The sequence below is a fragment of the Vulpes vulpes genome, chromosome 6, assembly GCF_048418805.1.
Source record: "Vulpes vulpes isolate BD-2025 chromosome 6, VulVul3, whole genome shotgun sequence".
In the NCBI taxonomy this organism is placed as follows: domain Eukaryota; kingdom Metazoa; phylum Chordata; class Mammalia; order Carnivora; family Canidae; genus Vulpes; species Vulpes vulpes.
Genome location: NC_132785.1, coordinates 8,019,661 through 8,037,211, shown reverse-complemented (window position 1 = coordinate 8,037,211; position 17,551 = coordinate 8,019,661). Strand labels below are relative to the sequence as shown.

Here is a 17,551-nt window from a genome sequence, read left to right as displayed (position 1 = left end):
ACAAAGACAATGTGAGTTAAACTCACCTGTGTCTTACAAAGGAAAATCAAATCAGTTCTTCAAGAAATGTCACATCATACTATTTCCTGGTATTTTCTTTAGCATTTCTTTCCCAACAAATTGATAGCAGCTTACAAATAAATGTTGGACTCGATTCTGCAGTGCAATTCCATTAGTAAAACATCCTCAATCCTGGGGAATAATCGACTTACCTATTATTGACTAGTTACTTCTAATACCAGCAGAACTTTGGACTCCCTAGAGGGGATACTTTGCTTCAGGTAGGAGATCATGTTACTACAGCCAAATCTCTGCTTCTGACATTTTGATTATTTTCCTAGAAGAGGCAACTTCCAAACTTAGTTACTCTGTTTATGGTATTAAGCCAAAGAACTAGGTGCCAGGATTGCTCTAGTATTCAACTGCCTTCCTTGAGGCAGGCTGATTTTCAACCTCTTTTCAAAGACAAAAAAAAAAAAAGGCAGAAAGAGAAGAATTATCATGACTGTGTCATAAGTTAGTGCCTGAGTCAGAGGATTTTCTGGTAGGGAAAATATTGAGACATCTTGATAAACACATGTCAACACTATAACTTTTTAACCACAAAATGTCCTTGATGAAAACTATAAAATGAATTCAAAATTCAGATTGACTTTTCTTAAGTTTTTTTTTAAAGATTTTTTTTATTTATTTATGAGAGACACAGAGAGAGAGGCAGAGACACAGGCAGAAGGAGAAGCAGGCCCTGCAGGGAGCCTGATACAGGACTGGATCCCAGGACCCCGGGATCATGACCTGAGCCAAAGGCAGACGCTCAACCACTGAGCCACCCACATGCCCTAGATTGACTTTCTTTCTTTTTTTTTTTTTTTTTTTTTAACTACAAGGGCCTTCCAACATTGCATAACCCCCATAACAAAGAGACTGGTTTCATATACTGTGACATTCAAAATATATTACTCCTCAGTCCCTAAAGCACGTTATTTAATTCCAATTGCTATCTGGTACCACCACTAAGGGAAGAAGTCAGTGTTTCCTAAATAATTGAATAATATTCACTCAACCATTCTACAGGCATTTATGCACTAGATGCCAAGCCTTATGCTAGAGGTTGACTTTCCTACAATGGCATAAAGTCATTTATTTCATTTTAGTCACTATAGTATACGAACATAGTTTTAAACGTCTAGCAAGTAATAGAGCTACTTATTAGTACTACCAAGGCCTATACTAAAAGAAAAGAAGCTCCTGTCCTCCCCATCAACCCTAGAATCACTTTCAATTTCTCTGTGTGGTTTCATCTGTCGATTACCTCCTTAAGAGTATGCATATCCTGCTATTTCTTAACTTTGAAAAAACATATTATCTTTTGCCTTCCTACCATGGAGGATTTAGGTCTCTATTACTATCCCCATCCCAATCCCAACCTCCCCTCTCACCATCCTCAGCCCTCATCCTTACAATGCTTTCCAAAGTTTAGTGTGGCAGGGGAGGGACTCTGGGTGTCCTACTCTCTTTAGACTTCCAAGTCATCCTCATCTTTCCAACGCCAGCCCTGGAGGTACCAGGTGCCTCCAGTTCCTGAACTGCATCAGGACTACAGGACTACTTCGACTTGCACCTTACTAGTTCTTGCAAAAGAGTTCTAGCTTTTCCCACTCTACATTTCAGCTTCCAAAATTCTGCTGATTCCTTTTCTTTACTGCAGTCTCCAATCTATTCTTTTGTTCTTACTGGCTTATGGCTTTAAATAAAAAATTTCTGTGGGGGACACCTGGGTGGTGCCATCTGCTAACTGTCCAACTCTTGATTTCAGCTCAGGTCATGAGATGGAGCCCCATGTGGGGCTCCACACTCAGTATAGAGTCTACTTGAGATTCTTTCCCCCTCTCCTGCTCGTGCTCCCTCTCTCCCTAAAATAAATAAATCTTTAAAACAATTTTCCGGGATCCCTGGGTGGCTCAGCGGTTTAGTGCCTGCCTTCAGCCCAGGGCCTGATCCTGGAGACCCAGGATTGTGTCCCACGTCTGGCTCCCTGCATGGAGCCTGCTTCTCCCTCTGCCTGTGTCTCTGCCTCTCTCTCCTTCTGTGTCTCTCATGAATAAGTAAATAAAATCTTTAAAAAATAAAAAATAAAATAAATAAATAAATTTTTCCTTCAATAGAGGGGAAGGGAGAAGAAATGGGCAGGAAATATCAGAAAGGGAGACAGAACATGGAAGACTCCTAACTCTGGGAAACGAACTAGGGGTGGTGGAAGGGGAGGAGGGCGGGGGGTGGGGGTGACTGTGTGGCGGGCACTGAGGTGGGCACTTGACAGGATGAGCACTGGGTGTTATTCTGTATGTTGGCAAATTGAACACCAATAAAAATAAATTTATTATTTAAAAAAATTTTCCTTCATCATCTTTTTGATAGACTTTAAGAAGAGAGGGACTGGAGATAAGTAAATGAAATATTTTGAAGGTTCAATGTTTAACCAGAACTTAACATTTTCCAACAAAAATTCTACCAGAATTCTGTTATTTGACCTTACAATAATTCCTAAAGATGGGCAGGTAAATAAAGATTATTATTTGATGAGTTAATGAATAAGTAGAGATTATGCTTATTTTATAGATGAGAGAACAAGATCAGAAACTCAGTTTAGATAACTTATCAAGAGCTAAATGGCTCATTATTAGCAAAATAAAGACTAAAGCTTAGACTTTGTATCTAATCTCCTTTAAGATGTATCCAAAATAGGCAGTTAAGATTAACTTGTCAGTAGTTCATCATACTCAAGTATAAATGCCAGAAATACAGCACCCATTTACACTCAAAAGTTCTAGCAGAACATATCTAGCCAAAATTAAACTCTTTTCTCAAAGGATGCTAATTCTTCTCACATGCATTACCCTACTTCTCCAAGGAGTAATTTATGATATCCAGTCTATCCTAAGCTTAATAACATGAACTCTGAACAAATTAAGTTCTCAGAAGACAAAGATAAAAACTATAAAAGGCATATATTCTGGGTATATATGACTATTATTACATATTTCTTTAAAATATTTTTTTCAGTCTTGGCAAAAAGGACCCCGTAATTCATCTGGAAAAAATTAATATGCAATCATAGCCATGAAAAAAAAAGAGAAGAAATTAGGGAGAATCAGCTTCTCCAAATATTAAAACCTATCATGAAATTTTAGCAATTGAAACAATTTAATTGCATTCAGGAATCCCTGGAAATGTAGTTTACCTCCAAGTTGTATGCCAAATGCATGCATAAGAGACAATTCAATGAATGAAGAACTAGCTAACTATTGTGAGAAAATTAAAACTGGATTTTTTTAAACATAAAAATAAATTTTATAGAGATCTAAGATTTAAGCTTAAAAGATGGAACCATAGGAGTTTTCAAAGGAGGCATGGGTACATTTATTTATAAATACAGAGCAAGGAAGGTTCAGAAATAATAAAGGAAAAGGACTGATAAATTTGGCTGCATAAAAATTCGAAGCTTCCATTGGGAAAAATATCATAAACAGAATAGAAAACAAACTTAATTTTTTTATAAACATATAGACTAATTCATTCATTCATTCATTCATTCATTCATTCATTCATTCAGCATCTGAGTGCTTATTATGAGCCAGGCTTGGATCTATGTGACAGGGATACAATAATGAATAATATAGAGGAGGTCCTTACTCCTTAAGAATTTCTACTTTCAAAAAAAGGAAACCCATAAACAAGTGACACAATCAAATAAAAATCAGAAGAATGAGATAAAAATTTTTCTATCATACTGGAAAAAAAGTAGAAAAGACAACAGAAAATCAAGTGCAGTCAAGCACTTTGGTGGCATATCTAAATTAGTGAAAACAGATTCCGTTTTTGGAGGATAATTCAGCAGAACCATCAACATATAAAATGTACACATCCTTTGCAGAACTGTTTACTTTTCTTAAAGATTTTATTTATTTATTCATGAGAGACACAGAGAGAGAGGCAGAGACACAGGCAGAGGGAGAAGCAGGCTCCTTGTAGGGAGCCTGCTGCAGGACTCAATCCCAGGAACTCAGGATCACGACTTGAGCCAAAGGCAGACGCTCAACCGCTGAGCCACCCCAGCGTCCTTGCCAAACTGTTTAAAGATATACATATAAGGGATGGTCACAGTTGTATTACTGAAAAGTAAAAGTTCCAGAGAAAGTCTTAGTGCCCATTAATAAGGACCTGGATGAAGAAGTTAAAGCATTTATACAATGGAATACTATGCAGGAGAAACAAAGAATAAGGTAGATGAGAGAGAAGGGGAGGCACCTATAGAGGGATCTCTAAGATACTTTAAGTAATAAAAGATAGGTTCAGAGAACAAACTGATGGTTTCCAGAGGGGAGAGGGGCGAAGGCTTGGGCAAAATGAGTGAAAGCTTCCAGGAATGGAACGAACAGGTCACAGGACTAGAAGACAGAGCTTAAGGAGTACAGTTAATGATGTTGTGATAGTAAGTGATGTATTGGGACAGATGGTAGCCACACTCGTGGTGAACCTAGCATAGGTATAAACTTGGTACTTCCCTAAGTTGTACACCTTAATGTAACATCGTGTGCCAAATACTCAAAAAAAAAAAAATTTCCCATGGGACAAATAAATTAAATAGAGGGAAAAAATAAAGGTAGGTCCAGAGCAGTTTTCTTGGGACTATCCCATGTGAAAAGATGGATGCACATACATCTCAACTTTAATGTACGGATGTGTATTATACTTAAAATAATTTTCTAAAAAAAACATACGCCAAAATGTTGACTGTAATTATCAGTGGGGAGAGAAGAAGCATGGAGGGAGAATAGGCAGGGGAAGAGGCACATCATACATGATTTTTGCTTTCTAACTTTTGACCCAGGTGCGTATTTCCCTCCCTCATGCCATCAGCTGAGGTTTACCTGCGTGGGAGACCACTTCTGGTGTTTTATATTCCCCTCTATTTGCACATCCTAATGAATACATGGTTTTGAATATGTAAAGACGTTACAAAGCAGAATGCTACATTATGAGGCCAAGAACCGCAGGGAGGAAGAGAAGAGGATGGGAAGAGAGGACCACGCATCATCCTATGACAGAGCAAGGACAGGGAGAGGAGGAAACACAGAGCAGGAGGGAAGAACCCGGGGCAGCGCTGATGAGGCATCGCCATGCAAGGACATCACTCCAGATGGCAGAGGGGAGGCCCTGGCATCGCTGCACTCAGGATGATTATTCTATATCTAGCAAAGCGTATTTACGAGGGAGAGGCTGGTTTTCCTTTGGTACCATGAAGGATAATTTCAACTAATTAATTTGTTCTGCTGAATTGACAGCCTTTGCAGATGCGCCCGCATGCCTTATGAGCACATCCTTGCTTCATTTACTGGTTTCTCATACAGAAGTGCAATATCCAGTTGGACAGATATGAGAAAGTTGTTCTTGTCCCAAGGACTGAGATTTGGACGTTAAGGAGATCAAAACACTTTAAGTGGGAGGAATAAGACCCACAGCACCTGAGAAACTATCGAGCCCGTCCCACTCAGCATGCATTTGGTAAGCACCGACTGTTTCCCGGACAGCTGGATGCATGCTGCAGGGACCGACGCAAATAGATACAGCTCCACCCTGAAGGAAACTGTAGTGTAACAAGGGGAAAAAGCACTGCAAGACAAAGCACAAAGAAATAGACTGATGAACACCAATTCAAGCAACAGGACACGGGCATACAAAGGAAGGGGTGCAGGCAAACAAGGAGCATGTGTTGCTGGGTGTTGTTCAACAATATACGTAGGCCAGGAAGTCTCCCAGAGGAAAGAGAGCTCGTCTTTCACTGCTTTCCATGTCTCCCTACATTCAGACAAAGCTCCACACAAAGAGGGCACTGAATAATAAGATAAATAAAATCTCACCTTGGAGATGCAAAGAGCAGAACCTGCAGTAAACATTGGCCAACGTGGGGTAGGTAAGTGTGGACAACTCAGCAAGCTGTGCCTCTGCCTTTGCTCACCCCTCCGGGAGGGTTGCTCTTGCCAGGGGACAGGCTGGGGAGCTGCAAGTAGTGCCAAAGATCCGTGCTGGGGGGATCCCTGGGTGGCGCAGCGGTTTGGCGCCTGCCTTTGGCCCAGGGCGCGATCCTGGAGACCCGGGATCGAATCCCACATCAGGCTCCCGGTGCATGGAGCCTGCTTCTCCCTCCGCCTGTGTCTCTGCCTCTCTCTCTCTCTCTGTGACTATCATAAATAAATAAAAAATTAAAAAAAAAAAAAAAAAAAAAAAAAGATCCGTGCTGGGGCCCAAGCTAACAGTGAGAAGTAGAGGACTCACCATTCCTGCTAGAAGCTGTAGAAGTTGCTTCTGTGTGGTCCAATGGGCCAAAGGGTCAACCACACAGCAGCCAGGTGTGTGCAAGAGCGACACTGGGGAAACCCGCTGTGGCCAGAATGAAAGGGATGCCCCAGAGCAAGGCTGTGTGCAGTAACTGAAGAGTAAAATAGGGTCATTTTGAAGTCATGTCTGAATCCCAGGGAGGCGTGTTCTGGACATGGTTCAGCTTGACCACTTTATGTCAACATTTAAGTGCTGTCACCTGGCCAGGACAAACTTCCCCCAGGAGAGGATGTTGTCTCCACTCAAGGGGAAAAAGACAGTGGAAGCTGGAGAGCTGATGCCACGGATGTTAAAGAACCGCTTCTATTGAATGTTTTTAAATACAAGAGAGGAGCTTTATGGGGAGGGGATGGTTGAGAGAAGTCTTGGTTTGGGGGCTCCTCACCACAATGCCTTTGTCCAGAAGGACAGAGATGGCCTTCAATAAGGAGAAAAGTGGAAACCACGTCAACAAATTAAGAGGAGACAACCAAATCAAATGAAGTAAATATTAATGGGTAAAGCAGGGGAGTCAAAAAATAGCATTAATCCTGTGTATTCTCCTTGTACTAATTAGTGTTTTAGTTGTACCATTTTAATATAAAGAGAAATGGACTTCCAGCTATAAAAAACCATGGAATCACATAGCTCTCTGTCTCCCAGCCCAGAAATATTTCCTAATCAACTTTCTTTTTTTGAAAAAATATTTCTCATAAAACGTACTTATTCATCATGGAAAGTGCAGAAAGTACAGAAACAATAAAGGAAGACACAGGAGTGCCTGGGGTGGCTCGGTCAGTTAAGCATCTGCCTTCCGCTCAGGTCATGATCTCAGGATCAAGCCCCACGTCTTCTCCCTGCTCAGCCCAGAGTCTGCTTCTCCCTCTCCCTCTGCTCCTCCCCCAACTCATGCTCGCTCGCTCTCTCCCTCTCTCTCAAATAAATAAAATATTTTCTTAAAAAAATAAAATAAAATAAAATAAAGGAGGACATAATGATCACCCATAAAATCTCTCTACCCAGGGATAACATGTCCGTATATTTTCCTTCATTTCTTGATTTATGCAAGATTATAACCTCTTATCAGCACCTCAGGTCACATTTGTAGGCTTACCAGGTGCCAGGCATTAAGATAAACTGTCCACAAGCTTTCTCCCATTTGATCCTAGAAACAGTATCACAAGGCAAACAACTACCATACATAGTAAAGCTTAGAGGGATGAAGTAATCTGCACAAAGTACAATGAGAAGAGGCAGGTTTCAAAACTTGCCCGGAGTCTATTTTACAAAATGTATTTATTTTTCATTTTTATATAGATGATCGTATCACCATCTCTTTAAAACACAGTAGCAACTGCTACATGGTATTCCAAACTTCAAACTTCTCAAATCCTCTATCACTAAACAAGTGATTTCAAACCTTCCAGTAATATTTAAAAAAAAAAAAAAAACAATGCTTAGGTATACACCCTGTGAACATCTCTCTGATCTCTGATGATTTCCGCAGAATAAACTTATACTTTTACATCTAATTCTTATACATTTAGGAAATTCTAATTTGAAGTCGTCAAAGAGCCCTTCTGTTCACCTCTTATGAGCAGCAGAACAAGGGAGTTTGAGGTATTTTTTAATAGCTAATTCTGTAGGCTCTCCTTGCCCCAGCAAACACACAAATTATTGTCTATATTTCTGTAAAGCTTCTTATTTAATCTTGTGATTATTCTCACGGTTGAAATGTAGAAATAGTTTTTCAAACCACCTCATTCCACTGAAAATTTTATTGGAATTGCACACACCTCACAAATTAATTTGGATAGAACTACAGTCATCACAATATTGAATTTTACCATCTCCACATTAATTCAAACTGACACGGATCATAGGAAAGTTTGGATGTTTTTTGGCTTATTTACTTTTTTTAATTGAGCAATGTCTTTACATAGCTGTTTTTTGATAAGGTCTTTTTATTCCATTATATTTTCTAATTGATGTTTGCTAATATTCGAGAAAGGTGTTGAGATTCCTGCATCTATTTTATAACCAATTCTTTTATTTAATTCCATTTGTTCTAATCTTTTTTCAGTTGATTCTCTTAGGTTGTACAGGCAAATTGCTCCCATCCAAAAATAATAACTTTACTTATTTTCAATAATTATAAAGCCTCCTTTTTTATTTTTGCTTCATCAAGTGGGCTAAAATAATTCCCAAACCTTGTTCCATGCTATATTAATAGTTTTCAATTAAAAAAGAAAGTTTTCCATCAAATAACTTTATGAAGCACTAGGTTAGAATTTCCAGGTCCAAATACTCGTTGGTAGTAGGGGTTGCAGATACCCCGATATTGTTCACTGCTCTAATATTTCACCTCTGAGTTAGTATTGGTTATTGGTTTGGTAGACTATATGTATGTTAAGACAATCTTTTAAATTTCTAGTTCACCTTAGTTGTTGTTATTGTTGCTTTTAAATTAGTAGTAGAGATTACAATTTATCAGTCCTTTTTATTGTAGCTAAAGAGGGGGGTCCAGTGGATTTTCTTTCATGACCTATCCTTCTGTAGGGAAAAGATATAAAAAGTTATAATATATATTCAGTTACCTTGCTCTTCCTAGAATAAACCTTACTTTGCCTTGGTAAATTAGTTAAGAGAAAATATACCATTAACTAGAATTTTCTTTCAAAGTTAGCCTCTACAAGCTTCTATGTGTGTGTATTTTCTTTATCAGGCTGTGCCATCATGAGGACTACAGTTCAGTATTAATTCTAAATTACTTTTTCTTTTTCCTTGCTCTGAAACAACTTGTAAAGTTCTTCGTAAAGCATAAGAGAAAAAATTTGTTCCTTGAAAATTCCAATGAACTTGCCTGTGAAATTTCCCAAGGTTAGCTTGCTAGGGGAGAATAATTCTTAGAAAACTTTAGAAATCACTTGCATTTTCATTTGTCTTTGTGTGTTTTAACTCTGAATCATTTTAGAGTTTTATATTTCCCTGTAAAATCATTCACTTAATCCACATATCAATTATTAGCATAGCATTATCTATAGTAATATAAGCTTAATCTTTTCCAAATCTATGGTTCTGACTCCTCATTTCTAATGTTGTGTATTTGCATTTTTACTAATCTCTTCTTGATTAGACTTGCCATAGATTTGTTCATTTTGTTGACCTTATCAAAAAACAAGCTGTTAGATTTTTATAACAGCTGCTTCTTCAAGTTGTTATTAATTTCCATTCTTATCTTAATTACTGCCTTCAGTATCCTTTATTGTTCTTGTTCTAAATTCTTAGACTGGATGCTTAATTCGTTTCTTTTTTAGTACTGATTGGATTTAAAAGTTATAATTTTTTCTTTTCTGAGCACAACATCTCAGAATACAACTTTGCATGCATTCCCTATAAAATGCTATCATAATTTTTTATATATTCTATAATCCTTTTCTCTGTCACCCAATTATTTCAGTATTCTCTCTCTCTCCCTCTCTCTCTCTCTCTCTCTCTCTCTCTCTCTCTCTTGGCTTGTTTTTACTTTCCACATGACTATAAATTAATAAACATGCAAAATTGGGATCCCTGGGTGGTGCAGCAGTTTAGCGCCTGCCTTTGGCCCAGGGCGTGATCCTGGAGACCCAGGATCGAATCCCACGTTGGGCTCCCGGTGCATGGAGCCTGCTTCTCCCTCTGCCTATGTCTCTGCCTCTCTCTCTCTCTCTCTCTCTGTGTGACTATCATAAATAAATAAAAATTTAAAAAAATAATAATAAATAAACATGCAAAATCAGTAAGTGCAACTAGCCTGTTGGAAATCTGTTCCCGAGTGGTAGAAAAGAGACCGGATAAGTTACACAGGGAAGCAAATGTGCAGGGTAAACTGAGCTGAGTTATCTGTGCTTCTGAAAGAGCTCCAAAAGGGGATACTGAGGTAGTCATTAAGAGGATGAGTTGAAGGAGTGCACTGAAAGCCCTTTCCCCTCCCAGACTTGACTACATGGCAGACAGCACTGATATGGGCCACTGTGTACCCAGCGGATGGAAGAGGGGTATCCAGCTCAGAGAAGCAAGACAAGGTCCCAGGTACTACTGACTATAGGAGAAAAAGAGGCTACTACTCCCCGAAGACAAGCTCCTAAATACTTCACTTGGCAGCATGCCCAAAGAAACAAAATGCCCAAGATGCCCAAGAATTATACACTTGAGAAAGAAAACAGTAGAGATTACAATTTATCAACCCCCCCCCCTTTTTTTTGTAGCTAAAGACATGGTCCAGTGGATTTTCTTTCATGACCTATCCCACTGTAGTGAAAAGACATAAAAAGTTATATAAAAACTTAAATGGAAAGGAAAAAATACAGTTAAAATAGTAGACAGAAAGCTTGAATGTCTGTATTATTCCCATCAACAAAGAGTTCAGAAAGAATATGGCGCTTACACAGCACAATGTTGGCAATCTTGGTAAATAAGTTCAATACGTGTGCCAGATAAGCAGAGTGGAAACTTATGAAATAAATCAGTGAGCAGGAAGATCTAATTAAAGATTTCTCCCAGAACGCAACGAAAAAGGCCAAACAAAAAGTATAAGGAAAACAATTAAGAAGTATAAGGAACAGATCTCAGATTCCCAAAATCCATTTGCTACATATCCCAGAAATAAAGAACAAAGACAACATAGGAGGAGAAACATAAAAGAATTAGAAATTTCCCTAAAGTCAAACATATGTTTTGAGATTCAACAGACCAAAGGTCATATAAGATTAAAAACAAAAACACTGAGGGTATCCCTGGGTGGCTCAGTGGTTTAATGTCTGCCTTTGGCCCAGGGCGTGATCCTGGAGTCCTGGGATCGACTCCTACATCAGGCTTCCTGCATGGAGCCTGCTCCTCCCTCTGCCTATGTATCTGCACCTCTCTCTCTCTGTCTCTCTCTCTCATGAATAAATAAATAAAATCTTAAAAAAAAAACCTGAAATTTCTGACCACCAGGGAGGGGAGGGGAGAGGGTAAGAGAGGAGAGGAGAGAAAAGAGGAAAGGCAAATACATGGAACAGAAAAAATTCAGAAAGTAAAAAAAATAGAGAAAATAAGAAAATATAGCTAAAAAAGCAAATCATATAACAAGAAGATGTGCAAATGCACTAGTAATCACAATAAATGAGAATATATTAAATCAAAACTGATCATGATACTGGGTTAAAGAAAAAACAGCCCCTTTTGTCACTAGAAATATAATTTAAAACCAAATGATACAGTGGAGTTAAAATTAAGTGATGGGGAGAAATTGCCATATAAATTCTAACAAAAAAGCCAAGAGAGAAAATACTAGAATCATACAAAATAAAAAGGCAAAAAAAAAAAAAATCAAGCTGAAAATCATTAAATGAGAAGACTAGAATATTTCATACTGATAAAACTCTGTACTAAAGACAGGGTTCCCTTAAGACTCACTGGTTGGAATGATTTCCATGTCCATAGCTGAACCAACCACAGCTGATGAGAATGGAACTCCCAAGAGCAGTTAGATCCTTTGGGATCAGATCCCTGGGACTTAGATGTGCCTGCCTTCTCTGAAACATGGGCTATGACAGGGAGAATGTATATCTGAAGAAAAAAATCAGGGTTTTAGAAGACAGGTAGGCAATGGACAGTATTCAATACACCACCCTGAAATTATCACCACACACAATTTCCTTTCTTTGCAGCATTAATTACTACAAAGTGATTGATCACCATAAATTAAAAATGCAGTGTTTTATTTCTTTGTCTCCTTTTAGTTGTCTATCTCCTCCATTAAGAAGCAAACTTTGGGAGGTCAGGAACCTTGTCTATCCCATTCTTAATTGAAGCTCTAACATCTTGCAAAAGGCTCCAAATATAATAGGAGCTCAATATATGTTTGTCGATAGGATGGATGGATGGATGGATGGATGGATGGATGGATGGATGGATACCAAGATAGATTACTTGGAGAGAGATCCACCAGGGGAGTAAAAGGGGCAGGGGGTGGCTAGAAAGGGAAAACTTCGAAGAGATATTACACACTGTTACAGGGAGACAGGGATTGCAAAATGACCACTGAATTGAATGGTCAGAAGGAATTTTACCTTTGGAGAGGTTTTGGTACAAGCATTTCTAAATCTAAATCAGAACATAAGGAACAAAGGGCAAAACAGATAATAAAGTTGTGATTACGTTATGATTACCTTTGTCTTTCCTCCCCCCTCCTCAATATAAGCAAAAAAGATGGTATCTCTAAGAATAGCAGAATTAAGGAAGGGGTTATTTTATAAAGGCAAGAATGTATTTGTTCATTAAAAAAAATGTAGTCAAATGAGAATATACTGAGCATATAGGAGAAAAAAGGGGATTATAAAGAAATTTCTGTGAGAGGAGGGAACTGAATTAAATGTAAAATATTGAAAGGTTAACATTAAGGAAGAACCTACTATGTCCAGAGACCAGAGTAATGAAAGAATGTGAAAGAGACACACAGAGCAAAATAAATGTGCAATCACCTTACCTTAACCTAGATTATCTGCTCATGAATCACTTCATAGTGAATTTTCACTAAATACTTGTTGAATGAATGAAATTAACAAACACATGAATAAATGTGATATTATATGTCTGGTTTCCTTTATCTTCTTGCCATAAACATGATCCGTATTTTCTTAAGCTAAATCATCCAAGTGATATGGAATGAGAGGCTCTACCAATGCCTTCGTGGTCATGTAAACAACAGATTGAACAAAAAAGAAGAAAAATAAAAATAAGGTAAATAGCCTTCTCTATTCTACTGTTATTGAAAAACTCTTAATGATGGGATTATGTATATGCCAAAGGTAATCATTTTACTCAAAACTACAGTAAGTAAAGGGAAATAATTTATGCAAAAGAAAAATATGCTCAATCAATAACCAGAAAATATGTATATATCAATATTTGTCTAACTCTAGAAGAAAAACAAGATTAAGAAATAAAAAGCTTAATTTTCACTGTTTAAAATAACTGCTCAACCCGAAAATTAAATCCCAGATCTGATTTTCTAATCTGTTGAGCATTCTCTTTGTGAAATGTTCTACTTTTAATGGTTTTCACGTTCAAATATTCCACCAAACTTTATAAAGTACTATTTAAAATTCACTAGAAGTTATTTTTTACATAAATCACATCTTACGCTGACTTCACAACATTCTCCTCAGTATATAAGCACCTCAGGACTTGATATTAAGTTAAAAGGTCACAGAAACAGACTGACATTTACATGTCAATTGATAGGCATTATTGAAAGTACAACATGAGAATATACCAGACCTCACTTCTACATGTTAATTACTACAGAATCTTACTATAATATTAATTATTTCATTGTGAATTTCAATATGAGGCCTTTGTCAAAAAAAAAATATTTGTTCAATAAAAAAACACCATGAAATAAAAATGTTTCTTAGGTTCTTCATTGTTTATATAGTGGCTTAATAACTAAATGTACAACTTATGTTATTTCTTTCAGTGATTTAATTATTTCCTTCTATGCACAAAGCAGTTCAATGACACAGTCATTTATACCATATGCTATTGGGAACGACAAAGGAGTAAGGATTTGACAATTGTTGGAAGGAGGATAGCACTCAAAAGGGTCAAATTATAGCAATGATGATTAGTACATACAGTCTATTTCATAAAGTGATTTTACACACAAGGGCTGTAATAAATTGTGTTGTACAGCAAAGATACAAGGAAATAATTTAAACCAAATCAAGGAAATCAAATAGGAGTTAGAATTCAAGTTAATTATATAATTGAAGATATGGATTGGAGAGAGATTCTGGAAGAAATGTCAGGATTTATCAACCACCAAAATGGCAAGGGGAGAAGTTGGAAAGTGAAAATGATGGGGAAGATAATGGTGTCCAACTAGCTAAATAATTTATCTTGCTTCTTCTCAAAGATCTGGAATGTAAAATCTTAAAAATAAAAAAAGGAGGGTGGGATGGGGGAGTGCCTGGGTGGCTTAGTCAGTTGAGCATCTGCCTTCAGCTCAGCTTATGATCTCAGGGGCCTGGGATCGAGCCCCATATTGGGCTCCCTGCTCAGTGGGGAGCCTGCTTCTCCCTCTGCCTCTGCCACTCCTCCTGCTTGTGATCTTTCTCTCTCTCTCAACCACATTCTCTCTTAAATAAACAAAATCTTTAAAACACACAACACACACACACACACACACACACAAAGATTTGGAATGAGGTGGCAGCTTGGAGCTAACCACTGGTCTTCATTCTCATCCCATGCTGAGGAGCTTCTGGCCCCATCTGAACATATGTATAAAACACAGGTATAACCATAAAGTTACAACATTGAACATTTTCAGTTATCATACCAGAAATTTTATATTCTAATGAGAATTACCCTTTAAGCGCTGTTCTTAGGAGGCTCTGCATTCATTTCATTGATTTGTATCTTCAAAACATTTGGAATACCTCACATATTTTAAAGATCTTTATTATATGTGTGTTTTAAGTGAATAAGCCAGTTTCATAAATTTTTATGGCTATTTGTTATGCATTATAGTATTCCCTGGACACTACGTATAATTTCAATTATCTTTAGTTTGAAAAATGGCAGTGACATGGATTTATTTTGTAGATCAGAAGTTCACAAGTGTTGTCATCTTCTCCATGAACTATTGGCCCACTGATAGCGATACACTATAGCCCTCCTATGAGCCGAAGTACCATGAAAGTTTTGACCAGGACTTTTGACCACACCCCACCATCCTCTTAACTCATTTTTTTTAATTTTTAATGTTTTCTCATGATTTTCATGTATGTAAATCCTTCTGTTCAGAAAATCTTCAAAATTATCTAGTACTACAAGGAAATAATTAGCGGCGACCAGCAAGGTCTTATGCGTACCTTCTGATGCTGTTCCTCCTTCATCTTTTGCAATTTTTTATTTTCTTCCTCCTTTAGAGAATCCTTATAAGCCCGGCTTCTGGCCTATAAATATATAGGGGGAAAAATCATAGGATAAAGCATCACCACAATATACTAGTCTGCCTACCATGGGACTGGTTCTAATAACTCAATCTCTGTACCAAGCATCCAGTAAGCTCTCCATACACACTTGCTTATTGAGTGATTAATGCATATGTCTGCAGATCTCCCTGGGGATATATAAAAACAAAGCTGGTATCAGCATAATCATCCAGCACATTTTAAAGGATGATCTAAACGTTTGTTTAATTAAGCTTAAAAAAATATCCCCTCAGAGATCATCAACATAGTTTATTTTTCTAGTGATAAGGATTTGAAAAACATATTTACTTTTCCTCTATTTCAAGTATATTCCCACTAACTAGCAGCAATTCTAACTAGACTCTGGTAAGGAAAGAGCATGGAGATGAAACTGGACTAAGAATGAGGCCAGCAGGGAGAAGGAAAATCTACAGTTTTTACCTCATTTACAAGAGTGCCAATACATTCAATTGCCAGGCATTTATTTCTACTACTTTATTAAACCCTTAAATTCCTTTTTTCATGTAAATTTATTTTTTTAACTTTTTTTTCTTTTTTTAGATTTTGTTTATTTATTCATGAGAGACACAGAGAGAGAAAGGCAGAGATATAGGCAGAGGGAGAAGCAGGCTTCATGCAGGGAGCCCGATGTGGGACTTGATCCTGGGACTCCAGGATCATGCCCTGGGCCAAAGGCAGATGCTCAACCGCTGAGCCACCCAGGCATCCCAAACCCTTGAATTCTATGAAGTAGATATCATCCTCCTTTTGTGAACAAGGAGATGGCCTTGGATATGTAAAATAACTTGAACTGGACCACGGGGCCAAAATGGATTTAAAAATTCAGGTTTAACAGATTCTGAAGCCCTGAGTCTGCCACTCTGCTCTCTGCCTGCAACGTGCCTCCCTTCAGCCCCTCCTAACTCCTTTGCTGCTCAGCTGAAATGCTATCATATTCAACATATAGGGAGCTCAACTAATGCCTTACACATGTAGATTCGGGAAAGCGGGCCTTGCCTAGGAAAGATATTGCTCTCAAACCAAGCTATATTTCTCTGTAAATTAATTAATTAGTTAATTAATTAATTAAAATAAAATAAATAAAATAAAATAAAAATAAAAATAAACCATATATACCCCAAGTCGCTGATCAGTTAATACCAGAGACAAGCAATGGAGACAGTGACTTTAGAAACATAGACATGCCTACTGCTCATTAATGGCATCCTATTAAATAACTTGTCAACTGGTGATGGATACCATAGAATTCCAGAGATGGATTTCTTTCTAAGTCTTTGCATCCCTAATCGGTACCTAAAGCTCATATTTATTTCTCAGAAGAAAAAGGCTGTTCAGGAGCTCAAGAGTCATTACCTCTGGCTGAATTAGAGCCTCAAGGGGCAGCCTTAGGAGAACCAGCACACACAGCAGGATGCCCTTCAGTCCCACTGACCCGCAGGGACTGCATTTCACACACCGGCATAGTGACCATGCATTCTGGAATTTATGAGATTCCACGTATTTGTCTGTTCATTTGTCATACACTTTCTCTGCTCACAGTGATTTGTGGCCCACCCTCTGTAAGGCAGAGAGGGCAACCTGATAAGCTAATACGTAGGAAATGCCATTGTTCTCATAAAACTACCAGCAGCATCATGGCAGCTCACTACATATTTCAGGCCTAGTTCTTTGGACTAATAACCCATAAAGCTTATGAAGGCTGGTTCCCCCACACACACACGCCTTTTTCCTTACTATAATTTTTCTCAAGCACTTCTTAATTCATTCCCCCATTTCTGTCACTATAAAAACCCACATTCCATCAAATAATAAGCACTTGCCAGGAAAGGAGAAAGGCTTTCGGAATGATATCATCTACAGCACCACTAATTAGAATAATGGAACTCCAGATGTGTTCAGAAAGCCCTCACATATTCAAACCCTGCTTCATTAAACAGGCAAAAATATCCTAGGATTTTTCTCTTATCTAAATCCTAAACACAAGAGGACTGTGACAAGACATCGAAGGTGGAGAGTGGTTCTCTAATGACCCCTTCTTTTTACATTAGAGAAGGCTAGTCCTTATCACAACTATCCCATATAAGACCTGAAAGATGGAAATGGACCAGGGGCACACATCTTCTACTCAGGAGGTTAAAAGGAGTAAT

At 37.9% G+C, this 17,551-nt stretch overlaps 1 protein-coding gene across 7 annotated transcripts in view; it reads right to left on the bottom strand.

Moving 5' to 3' along the window:
- The window catches only part of EPSTI1 (epithelial stromal interaction 1), a 92,102-nt gene that overhangs the window by 13,077 nt on the left and 61,474 nt on the right, over positions 1-17,551 (bottom strand). For 6 of the 7 annotated variants that reach the window (XM_072760604.1, XM_072760605.1, XM_072760599.1 and 3 more), the window contains one exon: positions 15,282-15,365. The exons of the other annotated variant lie outside the window; for it this stretch is intronic. In XM_072760604.1, coding sequence (XP_072616705.1) covers positions 15,282-15,365 — 84 coding nt within the window. The remainder of the gene's footprint in view (positions 1-15,281; positions 15,366-17,551) is intronic. 7 annotated transcript variants of the gene reach the window in all.